The sequence below is a fragment of the Coregonus clupeaformis genome, chromosome 10 (genome assembly GCF_020615455.1).
Source record: "Coregonus clupeaformis isolate EN_2021a chromosome 10, ASM2061545v1, whole genome shotgun sequence".
Taxonomy (NCBI): Eukaryota; Metazoa; Chordata; class Actinopteri; order Salmoniformes; family Salmonidae; genus Coregonus; species Coregonus clupeaformis.
Window position 1 is genome coordinate 9,617,939 of NC_059201.1, and position 14,300 is coordinate 9,632,238.

Here is a 14,300-nt window from a genome sequence, read left to right on the forward strand (position 1 = left end):
AATGGTGGAACCAGCTTCCCCCTGAAGCTAGGACAGCAGAGTCCCTGACAGTCTTCCAAAAACATCTGAAACCCTACCATCATCAAAGAGTACCTTAAATAATCCCACAGCACCCCACCCCCCCAAAAACAACGTGCCTTCTGTGATCGAACACTTGCACTTGACTCTTTCCCCCCTACTAGCACTACTAACTTTGAGGAAAAATGTACTTACTATGACTGAGATAGCCAGGTGGGACAACCACGTATCTTTAGATGAACGCGCTAACTGTAAATCGCTCTGGATAAGAGCGTCTGATGAATGACAAACGTTTATGTAAAATATATATGCCTCATCACAAAGAGTCTTTACGCGCACATTAATTTAATGATCATCTCTTCAACAGTGGAACTGTGTGTAGCATGTGTACCTAATGCAAACAATCAGGCATGGATCGCTGACTCCACTTATGTCTGATCTATAACATGGAGTTCAAAGTTCTGTGCTTAGTATTCCAAGATAACTGACTGTGTTGTCGGTCACCCCTTGTCCTGTTAATTATGTTATCATTTAGTTGTGTTAATTCTCCAAAATATCTACATTTTTACAATTTAAATGGGCCGTAAATGTTTTCACTAAAGCAGCACAACAGCATGTGAAGATAAGATTTATCATGCCAGTATAATGAAGGTAAGGTCATATATCGAAGCGTTCAGAGACAAAGGGACTGAAAGCAGAGGACAATGGGAGACTAATTGTATTGTCCATCAACACGGTTTTACACATTGGACACAAATGTACACAGACAATGCAGATGAGGAGTGCTCAATTAAAGTGATATACAATAATCTTTGTTTCTTTATTCAAATGATGTCCCTTTCACTTTTTGCAGCGCTAGCCAGCATTTACACACATACACATTTGGCACCAATTCAGATTATTTCCCAATCATCATATTTCTACATACTGGTATGTGAAACGCTATTTATGGTTAATGATCACAATAGTTACTGCATAGCATTTGGTGCAACTTCTTTATTCCTTTGAATTATACATGTTTGTTCTTACATTTTGTATAAAAAAATATAGCAAAAAGCTAAAGGAAGGCATGTGGGAGGTAAGGAGGAAGATCAGTATATTATATATTAAGTTGGCCTAATCACTGATAGAGGACACTGAGGGTACTCTGCTTGTTTAGGCCTGATTAAACCATTGTACAAGTACATCTCTTTCCAACGGGAAAGCTTGCAGGGGACAGAGCTGTTACTTGGGATTTTCTTTGGAGGTGCGCTATATTTAGTCATTAAGGAGTATACCCCTCACTTGGAGGAGACCTTGGGTTACAGATAGATTGGCCAAGACCTATATAAAATATAGGTCATGATTCAATCCAATTACCTGCGCACAGCGATAGGCTTTTAAAGGCAATTTCCCAGACATTCACAGAGATCACGCAGCGGATGCAGCTCAGTCAGAAATCGCCTTTAAAGATTAACCACAATGCACTGGTCGTTTATCTGCATTTGTTTGAATCCCGGCCATAGTGGGTTACGAAATGGGCTTAAACTGATTACTACCTGTGGCCCCCAGACACAAAGTCAACCAAATGTGGGGTATGAGGATATGACTATGATTTTTGAAGCATCGGACAATGAGTGAGTGTGGGAGAGCAAGGTTGACCCAATTACCCAAACTTTCACAGTGTCACTAAAGGCATTTTGTAGAAATAAAAAATTTGCAAATAAGCCAGAGCTAAACAACCCAAAATGTCCTCTTAATATGAAGCCATCGCCTCCTAACGCGCCGAAGATAGCATACCAACTCCACACACCAAATCAAACCGTGGCTTTCTTTAACAAAGACGAAATAGACCACATTTTTACGACACCACCCCCCTTTGTGACGCCTCCTTTTCTGATTTCCCCTATTCTCTCTGTCTTTGCAGTAACACAGTAACACTGACCGACACACTGTCCTCTAAGCATTCTGCATCTCCTTGCCAATCTTGTAGCTGAGGATCTTGTTCCAGTCAATCTTGGTGCGGGTGACAGGAAGCTGCCGGCGTAAGGCTTTGAACGTGGTGTCAGACATGGTCTGGTAGTTCTCACTGATGGCCGTCTGGAAATGAGGAAAACAAATGTTTAGACTCGTGCTCCCCACATTGAGGGGGAAAAAATACATTAAACTGTGATTTATTCCAATATTCCAATTCTGCCAATATTATTGTGAGGAAACATGTTGCATACCTGGTATTCATTTTCTGTATCCTCAATGATTTTCACAAACTCCTTTGCAGTCTGAGTCTCACTCTGCCAAAACAACAGAATACAACCGAGTGTCACACCTCTGAGGAAGAGTTGTCATACCAAAGAAAGGACTAATAAAGCAAATATCAGAATTAATGCCTTTGACAATTGAATTGCCTGTAAACTTGACAGAGATTGAAGACCATCTCTCTCTTTATCATAAAAGGACATTTCACTTATTATTTTATTTTACGTCATCCTACTTCTCATGCACCAATGAACCTGGACTAGGGTTGCAAAATTCCTGGAACTTTCAATAAATTCCCTGGTTTTCTGGGAATCCCGGTTGGAGGATTCCCGGAATCAGGAGGGGATAAGCAGGAAATCCATAATTCTACAACCAGGATTTCTGGAAAACCAGGAAAAGGTTTTACACCCTTCTTCTTTTGAACGCTTATGTTCAGGTCTAAAATATCCTACTGAAAGGGGAACTCACATTTACGGTGAGGGATTCCTGTACTTCCTTGTGGCTGACCAGCTGCACATTTCCATCCTCATAGTAATGCACCTGCAACCACAAGATGGCGGGTGAGGGAGACTATATACACAATATGACAAAACAATATCCATTTTCAGTTTATCAAATTTGACTTGCAGGGGCCTGTGCCCTAGCCTCGTATGGACCATCCTGATCTTGCGAGCTCACATTCTGCATGTGAGCTTGTGAGTTCAGGGTGGTTCATACGAGGCTACCTGTGCCCAACCAGTTGTCTTTGAACAGGCTTTTAGACAGCCGGACAAAATGGTGGACAACACTTGGCGATGGACACTACCAGCCTACCTGTATTTTGAGGACTCCAACGACTTGAGCTGTAGATTGGGAGATGCTGAACTTCCATTCAGACCTACAACGACCATTCCTGAGAACAGAAATCAAATATCAGTCCTTTCCCAAATTCATAGTTGATTTGAATTAGGTCTAAGGCACTATTATAGACATAATTACATTTTTCATACAAAACACAACAGTTCAAAATGCAAATGTTTGTATAGTCATTCCCTAAATGACTCCCCGATAAAATAAAGGTTAAATAAATAAATAAATGATTGGTAACTTTATGAAGAGACATTGGTTTTAAAGTGAGACTACACTTACCAGAAGTTCTTTGGTTGAAATTGATGACCTTCAATGCAAGCAATTATGGTTTGCTGGCCGTCAATAGTTTTCCCATAAACCTGTGATATAATAAAACAAGGTCCTGTCATTGTTTACCACGCACATCTTAAAGATAATGTTATTATATCTTGCAGGTGAAAGATGGGACGTACAGTGCAGACGCCGCTGGGGTAGTGCTCCTTGACATAGGCCCTCAGGGCGCTGTCACACGCGTCTCTCCAGGGTCTGAGAGCTGCCTCTCCCTCGTGGGGCTGGGGGTCGCTGGCCTCCTTCCTCAGGTGGTCGAACTTGAATGACCGCTTGTTGCGGGGGTCAAAGAAACGGCCATTGCCCAGGTCCCCATGCTCGGTGATCAGCACCTGGAGGGGAGATGGATCACAGGGACACAGATAGAGGTCCTCAGTTGCTGCATTGATCATACAGGGATTTTTCTGCCATACTCCAAACTGTAAAAAAGTGTTTTTATATACACTACCAGTCAAAAGTTTGGACACACCAACTCATTAAAGGGTTTCTTAATTTTTACTATTTTCTACATTGTAGAATTATAGTGAAGACATCAAAACTATGAAATAACACATATGGAATCATGTAGTAACCAAAAAAGTGTTAAACAAATCAAAATATATTTTATATTTGAGATTCTTCAAAGTAGCCACCCTTTGCCTTGATGACAGCTTTGCACACTCTTGGCATTTTCTCAACCAGCTTCATGAGGTAGTCACCTGGAATGCATTTCAATTAACAGGTGTGCCTTCTTAAAAGTTAATTTGTGGAATTTCTTTCCTTCTTAATGCATTTGAGCCAATCAGTTGTGTTGTGACAAGGTAAGGGTGGTATACAGAAGACAGCCCTATTTGGTAAAAGACCAAGTCCATATTATGGCAATAACAGCTAAAATAAGCAAAGAGAAACGACAGTCCATCATTACTTTAAGACATTAAGGTCAGTCAATCCGGAAAATGTCAAGAACTTTTAAAGTTTCTTCAAGTGCAGTCGCAAAAACCATCACGCGCTATGATGAAACTGGCTCTCACGAGGACCGCCACAGGAAAGGAAGACCCAGAGTACCTCTGCTGCAGAGGATAAGTTCATTAGAGTTACCAGCCTCAGAAATTGCAGCCCAAATAAATGCTTCACAGAGTTCAAGTAACAGACACATCTCAACATCAACTGTTTTTTTTTCCAGAGGAGACCGCGTGAATCAGGCCATCATGGTCGAATTGCTGCAAAGAAATCACTACTAAAGGACACCAATAAGAAGAAGAGACTTGCTTGGGCCAAGAAACACAAGCAATGGATATTAGACTGGTGGAAATGTCTCCTTTGGTCTGATGAGTCCAAATTTGAGATTTTTGGTTCCAACCGCCATGTCTTTGTGAGACGCAGAGTAGGTGAACGGATGATCTCCGCATGTGTGGTTCCCACCGTGAAGCATGGAGGAGGTGTGATGGTGCTTTGCTGGTGAAACTGTCAGTGATTTATTTAGAATTCAAGGAACACTTAACCAGCATGGCTCCCACAGCATTCTGCAGCGAAACGCCATCCCATCTGGTTTGCGCTTAGTGGGACTATCATTTATTTTTCAACAGGACAATGACCCAACACACCTCCAGGCTGTGTAAGGGCTATTTTACCAAGAAGGAGAGTGATGGAATGCTGCATCAGATGACCTGGCCTCCACAATCCCCCAACCTCAACCAAATTAAGATTTTTTTTTTTTTTTCACCTTTATTTAACCAGGTAAGCCAGTTGAGAACAAGTTCTCATTTACAACTGCGACCTGGCCAAGATAAAGCAAAGCAGTGCAATAAAAACAACAACAACACAGAGTTACATATGGAATAAACAAAACGTACAGTCAATAACACAATAGAAAATCTATATACAGTGTGTGCAAATGTAGTAAGTTATGGAGGTAAGGTAATAAATAGGCCATAGTGCAAAATAATTACAATTACAATTTAGTATTAACACTGGAGTGATAGATGTGCAAATATAGATACTGGGGTGCAAATGAGCAAAATAAATAATGTAAATAACAATATGGGGATGAGGTAGTTGGGTGGGATAATTACAGATGGGCTGTGTACAGGTGCAGTGATCGGTAAGCTGCTCTGACAACTGTAGCTCAATTGGTAGAGCATGGCGCTTGTAACGCCAGGGTAGTGGGTTCGATCCCCGGGACCACCCATACGTAAACATTTATGCACACATGACTGTAAGTCGCTTTGGATAAAAGCGTCTGCTAAATGGCATATTATATTATTATTATTAGATACGTGTCTCCAGCTTCAGAGATTTTTGCAGTTCGTTCCAGTGATTTGCAGCAGAGAACTGGAAGGAATGGCGGCCAAAGGAGGTGTTGGCTTTGGGGATGACCAGTGAGATATACCTGCTGGAGCGCATACTACGGGTGGGTGTTGCTATGGTGACCAATGAGCTAAGATAAGGCGGGGATTTGCCTAGAAGGGATTTATAGATGACCTGGAGCCAGTGGGTTTGGCGACGAATATGTAGTGAGGGCCAGCCAACGAGAGCGTACAGGTCACAATGGTGGGTAGTATATGGGGCTTTGGTGACAAAACGGATGGCACTGTGATAGACTACATCCAATTTTCTGAGTAGAGTGTTGGAGGCTATTTTGTAAATTACATCGCCGAAGTCAAGGATCGGTAGGATAGTCAGTTTTACGAGGGCATGTTTAGCAGCATGAGTGAAGGAGGCCTTGTTGCGAAATTGGAAGCTGATTCTAGATTTAACTTTGGATTGGAGATGCTTAATGTGAGTCTGGAAGGAGAGTTTACGGTCAAACCAGACACCTAGGTATTTGTAGTTGTCCACATATTCTAAGTCAGAGCCGCCGAGAGCAGTGATTCTAGTCGGGCAGGCGGGTGCAAGCAGCGTTCGATTGAAGAGCATGCAATTAGTTTTACTAGCGTTTAAAAGCAGTTGGAGGCCACGGAAGGAGTGTTGTATGGCATTGAAGCTCGTTTGGAGGTTTGTTAACACAGTGTCCAATGAAGGGCCAGATGTATACAAAATGGTGTCGTCTGCGTAGAGGTGGATCTGAGAGTCACCAGCAGCAAGAGCGACATCATTGATATACACAGAGAATAGAGTCGGCCCGAGATTTGAACCCTGTGGCACCCCCATAGAGACTGCCAGAGGTCCAGACAACAGGCCCTCCAATTTGACACATTGAACTCTATCTGAGAAGTAGTTGGTGAACCAGGCGAGGCAGTCATTTGAGAAACCAAGGCTATTTAGTCTGCCAATAAGAATGCGGTGATTGACAGAGTCAAAAGCCTTGGCCAGGTCAATGAAGACAGCTGCACAGTACTGTCTTTTATCGATCGCAGTTATTATATCGTTTAGGACCTTGAGCGTGGCTGAGGTACACCCATGACCAGCTCGGAAACCAGATTGCATAGCGGATTTGAAATGGTCGGTGATCTGTTTGTTAACTTGGCTTTCAAATACTTTTGAAAGGCAGGGCAGGATGGATATAGGTCTGTAACTGTTTGGATCTAGAGTGTCACCCCCTTTGAAGAGGGGGATGACCGCGGCAGCTTTCCAATCTCTGGGGATCTCAGACGATACGAAAGAGAGGTTGAACAGGCTGGTGATAGGGGTTGCGACAATTTCGGCGGCTAATTTTAGAAAGAAAGGGTCCAGATTGTCTAGCCCAGCTGATTTGTAGGGGTCCAGACTTTGCAGCTCTTTCAGAACATTAGCTATCTGAATTTGGGTGAAGGAGAAGCAGGGGAGGCATGGGCAAGTTGCAGCGGAGGGTGCAGAGCTGGTGGCCGGGGTAGGGGTAGCCAGGTGGAAAGAATGGCCAGTCGTAGCAAAATGCTTGTTGACATTTTCGATTATCGTAGATTTAATCGGTGGTGACAGTGTTTCCTAGCCTCAGTGCAGTGGGCAGTTGGGAGGAGGTGCTCTTATTCTCCATGGACTTTACAGTGTCCCAAAACTTTTTGGAGTTAGTGCTACAGGATGCACATTTCTGTTTGAAAAAGTTAGCCTTTGCTTTCCTAACTGATTGTGTATATTGGTTCCTGACTTCCCTGAAAAGTTGCATATCGCGGGGGCTGTTCGATGCTAATGCCGTACGCCACAGGATGTTTTTGTGCTGGTCAAGGGCAGTCAAGTCTGGGGTGAACCAGGGGCTATATCTGTTCTTAGTTCTGAATTTTTTGAATGGGGCATGCTTATTTAAGATGGAGAGGAAAGCACTTTTAAAGAACAACCAGGCATCCTCTACTGACGGAATGAGGTCAATATCCATCCAGGACACCCGGGCCAGGTCAATTAGAAAGGCCTGCTCGCTGAAGTGTTTTAGGGAGCGTTTGACCACGGACCCATTACGGACGCAGGCAATGAGGCACAACTTTGTCCCTGACCTGTTTGGAGAGCTCCTTGGTCTTCATGGTGCCGCCCCTTGCTTAGTGGTGTTGCAGACTCTGGGGCCTTTCAGAACAGGTGTATGTATACTGAGATCATGTGACACTTAGATTGCACACAGGTGGACTTTAACTAATTATGTGAATTCTGAAGGTAATTGGTTGCACCAGATCTTATTTAGGGCTTCATAGCAAAGGGGGTGAATACATATGCACGCACCACTTTTCCGTTATTTATTTTTTCGAATTTTTTGAAACAAGTAATTTTTCTCTTTTCACTTCACCAATTTGGACTATTTTGAATATGTCCATTACATGAAATCCAAATAAAAATCAATTTAAATTACAGGTTGTAATGCAACAAAATAGGAAAAACGCCAAGGGGGATGAATACTTTTGCAAGGCACTGTATATCACAGTATGAGACCAACAAGACTCAAAACAGCTGGGTAGGAGTCACAGCTCAAGTGACTGAGCATCTTACCTGATCATCATACCCTTCAAGTTTGGCAAGGGTGAACTGATCCATGTTGTACTGGGCAAAGGCACTGTTTTCCAATGGAGAAAAAAACAAAATACAGCAAGTTAACACAAATGTACACAACAATACATGGACAGAATACAGTAAATAAATCAATAAAATACTACTCACTGTGCTGCACCCTCCCTGAGAAGATTGTCATTGTTGAGCAGTAGCCGCACATCTGAAACCAAGAGATAGCATTATCACGAGATTGCCAACGCCTTAACAGACTGTATAACAAACCAAGTGTATTGGTAAATAAACAAACAGTACAAAGAATGCACGATTTCTAAGCACACTCACCGTTGAAGACTTCATTGAATTCTCCAGGTGGAGCATGGACGACAAAATTAGCCGCAATGCGGACCTGAGGGAAAGGAAATACAATGAGGTAAATAGGCTACTATCCACTTTTTTGCCATACAGCTTTTACAGCTGAGTGCCAATGGAACATTTTGGTACTATATGATAAAATGTTTATTCTATTCTACTGAACCATTTGCTTTATGTTCTTATCTTTTATCTCTTATTGTTGTTGCATTGTCCAGAAGGAACCTGCAAGGAAGCATTTCGTTGGATGGTGTATACCATGTGTATCCTGTACATACGACTAATAAAACATGAAAAAGATATTGCATACATATTAATATTTCTACCACTGATATGACACCCAGGGACAGTGTAATGATGCAGCCAAGTCATTATTAAACTGGCCACTAGGGTGAAGCAGAGAGCGGTGACTGACTTGGCTTCCTGACTAGCCTACCTCTGCGCTGTCCTAACCACTCCTTAGATGGCTCGAGCTTTTCTTAGCAGCGTGTGGTGTCAGAGCAGAACCAAGAACAGTGAAAGTGGGGGGTGGAAGGGACTAGGCAATCTTCATTAGGGCTTCCCTGAAAGTCTAGAGTGCACTGAAATCAGTAGCAGAACTGCAGTATTGTAGGCCCTAATGCATGTCTTCATGTCCAGACTCAGACCCAAAGGTTGTGTGGGTTACACAGCTTTAATTCAAGTATTTTTGCAACACTTCACCAGTACATTGTAAACAATACCAACAGGTTCTGGAACGTCTGGTGTGTGTATGCTGTTGCCATACAGTTAGATGCTCCCAAACACTGTTAGGTGCCTTCCCATGCTAAGTAATGTATTTACAAAATACCTATGCTCATTCTACTGGTCTGTACATGTATCTGACCGCATCTCTGCCTGCCACTGAAGCGGTAGGAATGCTAGACACCAGTAGGCAGCCTCAAACATGTATCTATCTGCAAGCTGTTGACAGCAAGAATGGTCAAACCCAAGCTCTCATATTAAGGTTGTTTCGTTTTTGGTGATTCAATCTCAATTGGTTGAAAGTGGCCACAATCACTTTCATCGTGTATGACCGTCAGAAGAAGTGTTGTGAATAGGGTTTTATGTTTTTGTGGACTTTTTCATGACTTCAATGATTGTTATACCAAATAATTGGTCAATCAAAAGTTAATTGTGTTGTAATGCGTTATAGTCAATAGGCCAGGTGCCATCCCAAGACAGAACATGGGATTATAAATTATGCCTATTATCTTCAGAGTTGTGTCTAGCAGGGTGTGGAGGCTGTTGCAGTCAATACAGGAAGTAGTGGCTTTTTCTAGCTAACTAACGTTAGTTAATCAAATGTTTTTTTTAGACTAAAACCATTTACAAATAATCCATGAACAATTGTATGATCATTTACTGCTAGATAGTAACTACAAGACTCGGTGGGACAATTGCCATTGTAAAGTTAGCTGGCCACCGTGCAAAAGCCCAATGGCAAAGCCCAGCTAAAGTGTCAGACTTGAGGCACATACTAGCTAATTTGCTCATCTTTGGCTAAGGAACGTGGCTAACATTCACAAACATTTTAGCTAGCTAGTTAAGCAGTAAGCAAAGTGCTTCTTGGGTCTGGTATGTTTTATCATGGTGTATGGAGCTGTAGCTATCTAACTAGGTGATACAATTAACTCCCCCTGATAGTTTGTTCGCTAACAGTAGCTAGCTTCAGATAGGATAGCTAGCTAGAGTGTAATGTTAGCCAGTCAGCTAATGTTAGCTTAGCAAACACTTTTTGCTGCCAAAATAATTGAGTAAGGACACAAACAACCTAATTTACTAAACGTCGTAAAACAATGAGCAAAGCTTCTCAAAATACTGTACCTTCTCTTCCTCAGTGAGTTGTTCTTCGAAATCGGCCATCTTGGCTCATGAGACAAACCTCTACTGATCGGCGACTGACTGCAGCGGACAGTGAGGAAGCGGATCTTGACAGTGCCACTGGCACATGATTCCTCTGTTTACAGCACAGCCATCCGTTAAAAACATGGAGGACGCGACCAGCATTAATCCTCAATCTCTTGGATTTACAGATAAATTAAAATCATGGTTGTCCTGGTCATGGACATACATATGTGCCGTTTGGTTTGCCATGGTTTTAACTATGATCTATGTTCTGCGAAGCCCCTTGAAACTGCAGGACACTCTTACCTCAGGTGAGTTAGCTAGCTTTCTAAGAATGGGCTAGCTAGCGAATGTAGTGTAGCTAGCTAGCCAGCCTTCTGACGTTAGCGAGCTAGCAAATAGAAATCGAGAGACAGTGGAGGAACTGAACGTTTGACAGCAAGCTAGCTAACTGTATGACAACACATTGCACGAACAATATATCTCAGGTTGGTTTATTTATTGAATGGTAACTAGAAATATTAACTAGCTAATGTGGCTACTAGCTATCTACGTTAGCTAACTTAGCTAGCTGTTAATGTTATGCTTATGCATAACAACTAGCCAGCTAGCTAGCTAACATCATTCAAACAATGCATAATGATTGCTAGCTAAAATTGCATGAGTTTCAGTTACTCAATGTTGTAAGTTAGCTAGTTACCTAGCGCCTATATCTTCATCTAGCTATATGGTCATGGTACTTCAACATCGCTACTGTAGCTAGCTACACACTGACTCAGTCAGCATATGTCTGTGTGGTGGGCTCTGCATGATCAGCAAGCAACTAGCTACCTTCAGTGTTCAGTCTGAATCCCATTTTAGGCAAGTGTAGTGTCATTCATTTGTGTGGGATGCGTTTGATCTAACATAGCGTTCCTTGTTGTTTCAGCATCTGTGTTCTTGAATACACTGACCCCTAAATTCTATGTGGCACTCACTGGAACATCCTCTCTAATCTCTGGTCTAATCTTGGTGAGTTGTGATGATCACAGGGTTACTCACTGCATGGGGTTGGTGATGTGAATATTGTTTTGCCCAGATTGTAGTTTGGACACTACATTTGGAAATGTGGATTTCAAATACCAACACCAAAGGTAGCTTAGATTCATTGTACAGTTGGTGCACTAATAATGATATGATAATCTAATAAATTGTCTAGAAGGTTTGTGTACCGGTACATTGCTCTCTGTATGACTGTCCCAATCCCCTGCCCCCAGATATTTGAGTGGTGGTACTTCCGTAAGTATGGGACCTCGTTCATCGAGCAGGTGTCTGTTAGCCATCTGCGACCCCTCCTAGGTGGGGTGGAGAGCAGCTCAACCACTGGCCTGTTCTCCTCAGTCAACGGAGAGGCTGAGCCCAGACCCAGTGTCTCAGGTAAACGTTTCTCCAATATAATGTTTCCCCATTTTGCAACAGAAAACAAAAATGACCCTGGGTTGAATACGTGACTCAGGTTGGCAAGGCCATCAATGTTACAAAGTAATGATACAATGACACTGTCTTTTGCAGAGTGTAAAGTTTGGAGGAATCCTTTAAATCTATTCAGAGGAGCAGAATACAGCAGGTATGATGAGCCCCCACAAAATGTCACTGTGTTCATGTTGTACTTCAGCCTAACACTGTGTTCATGTTGTACTTCAGCCTAATACTGTGTTCATGTTGTACTTCAGCCTAACACTGTGTTCATGTTGTACTGTACCCATCTAAAGGTACACCTGGGTGACTGGAAAGGAGCCTTTGACGTACTACGATATGAACCTGTCTGCTCAAGACCACCAGACTTTTTTCACTGGTGACACTCAGCAAATCAAGGCTGAAGATACTGGTTAGAATCCAAACTTTTTAATCGGAATATCATGAAAAAGTGTTAGCCAAAGTGTAAATGTCTGGGGAGGAATATAATCCTTTAATTCCTTTTGAAAGACTGCTTTGGTTCTCATCTCTCACTCCTACTCCTGCATTCAGTACAGTATTTGTTGTCTGCTTCCGGCCTGTTACAGTGATGCAGAAGGCCTGGAGGGAGAGGAATCCCCAAGCCCGGATCAGAGCAGCTTACCAGGCCATAGAGATGAACCACGAGTGAGTTCCACCACCACCATAACAGTTTCAGTTGCGCTTAAAAAGACATTGCATGCTCATTTAGGAAAATCCCAAATTAATTTTCTTATTCGGAAAATATTCAGACCCCTTGACTTTTTCCACGTTTTGTTACGTTACAGCCTTATTCTAAAATTGATTAAATTGTTTTTTTCCCCCTCATCAATCTACACACAATACCCCATAATGACAGCAAAAACAGGTTTTTAGAAATTGTAGCTAATTTATATTTTTAAAAAAAATATTACATTAACATAAGTATTCAGACTTTGTTGAAGCACCTTTGGCAGCGATTACAGCATCGATTCTTCTTGGGTATTTTTTTGGTACCCTTCCCCAGATCTGTGCCTCGACACAATACTGTCTCGGAGCTCTACGGACAATTCCTTCGACCTCATGGCTTGGTTTTTGCTCTGACATGGCTGTCAACTGTGGGACCTTATATAGACAGGTGTGTGCCTTTCCAAATCATGTCCAATCAATTGAATTTATCACAGGTCAAATCAAATCCAATTGTATTTGCCAGATGCGCCGAATACAACAGGTGTAGACCTTACAGTGAAATGCTTACTTACAAGCCCTTAACCAACAATGCAGTTTTTTAAAGAATAAAAAGTGCAAATAGTCCGGGTAGCCATGATTAGCTGTTCAAGAGTCTTATGGCTTGGGGGTAGAACTCCAATCAAGTTGTAGAAACATCTCAAGGATGATCAATGGAAACAGGATGCGCCTGAGCTCAATTTCGAATCTCATAGCATAGGGTCTGAATACTTTCGTACATAAGGTATTTTATTTTTTTTATTTTTAATACATTTGCAAAATAATCTGAAAACCTGTTTTAGTTTTTTTGTCATTATGGGGTTTTGTGTGTAGATTGCTGAGGCTTTGTATTTATTTAATCAATTTTAGAATAAGGCTGTAACGTAACAAAATGTGGACAAAGTCAAGGGGTCTGAATACTTTCCGAAAGCACTGTATATTCTGTGAAGTAGATTTCGTAGCAAGTGTCTTCCCTGTGGTTTCTAGGTGTGCTGCTGCCTATGTGCTTCTGGCAGAGGAGGAAGCCACCACCATCACAGAGGCTGAGAGGCTGTTTAAACAAGCCCTGCGGAGTGGTAAGGGAGAACAGAGAGTACAGGACCCCATCACAAGCCTCAGGCCTCTGACCCTTCGTTTAAAAGCATTAGTCAGGGATGGGATTGTGTTAATTAAATGCATTAAGTTTCCTCTCTTCCATAGCTGGCAAAGACATCAACTTGCTGGTGTACATCAAACGCAGACTGGCCATGTGTGCACGCAAGCTGGGACGCATCAAGGAGGCAGTGAAAATGATGAGAGATGTGAGTGTTGCCATTTCCTTAATCAGGGGTGTTCAAATCAGGGCCTTGAATTCTGCATTATGGCTGGTTTTCTTTTCTCCCTAGTAGCGGATGTCATTGATTGGCTAGAGGGAGTGTTCACACACATGGTGTCCCAGGTCTGAACCAGTCGCTGTTTAGAGGCTAGAAGAACAACCAGAAGTATTGTGGACCTGGAGGCCCTGGGGGCGGCGCGCTCAGCAGGACGCAACGTTTTGGAACCTTCGGATATAATTATTCTATGTAGAACAAACATGCCTCTCTGACATGTAG

At 42.3% G+C, this 14,300-nt stretch overlaps 2 protein-coding genes across 2 annotated transcripts in view; one reads left to right on the forward strand and one right to left on the reverse strand.

The window, feature by feature from the left end:
- Positions 1 to 718: 718 nt before the first annotated feature.
- Positions 719 to 10,615, reverse strand: LOC121574899 (F-actin-capping protein subunit alpha-1). The gene is made up of 10 exons (XM_041887565.1): positions 10,510 to 10,615; positions 8,638 to 8,701; positions 8,464 to 8,515; positions 8,296 to 8,359; positions 3,555 to 3,761; positions 3,382 to 3,461; positions 3,067 to 3,145; positions 2,722 to 2,793; positions 2,226 to 2,288; positions 719 to 2,097 (listed from the first exon to the last, which is right to left on the reverse strand). Exons 1-10 carry the CDS (start codon positions 10,546 to 10,548, stop codon positions 1,957 to 1,959), a joined length of 861 nt encoding a protein of 286 aa, XP_041743499.1. The 5' UTR covers positions 10,549 to 10,615; the 3' UTR covers positions 719 to 1,956.
- An 18-nt stretch (positions 10,616 to 10,633) lies between these two features.
- Positions 10,634 to 14,300, forward strand: part of LOC121574898 (suppressor of tumorigenicity 7 protein-like) — a 39,085-nt gene continuing 35,418 nt past the window's right edge. Inside the window, exons 1-8 of the mRNA XM_041887564.2 lie at positions 10,634 to 10,841; positions 11,459 to 11,541; positions 11,787 to 11,946; positions 12,082 to 12,136; positions 12,282 to 12,397; positions 12,573 to 12,651; positions 13,696 to 13,784; positions 13,909 to 14,009. Coding sequence (XP_041743498.1) covers positions 10,634 to 10,841; positions 11,459 to 11,541; positions 11,787 to 11,946; positions 12,082 to 12,136; positions 12,282 to 12,397; positions 12,573 to 12,651; positions 13,696 to 13,784; positions 13,909 to 14,009 — 891 coding nt within the window. The remainder of the gene's footprint in view (positions 10,842 to 11,458; positions 11,542 to 11,786; positions 11,947 to 12,081; positions 12,137 to 12,281; positions 12,398 to 12,572; positions 12,652 to 13,695; positions 13,785 to 13,908; positions 14,010 to 14,300) is intronic.

Excerpts from the sequence above, each read along its gene's own strand:
- LOC121574899 (XM_041887565.1), bottom strand. The coding sequence starts at position 10,548 with ATGGCCGATTTCGAAGAACAACTCACTGAGGAAGAGAAG. Across the intron at positions 3,462-3,554 it reads ACCCCAGCGGCGTCTGCACT|GTTTATGGGAAAACTATTGA; the intron begins GTACGTCCCATC and ends ATTATATCACAG. Across the intron at positions 2,289-2,721 it reads AGGAATCCCTCACCGTAAAT|AGTGAGACTCAGACTGCAAA; the intron begins GTGAGTTCCCCT and ends TTGTTTTGGCAG.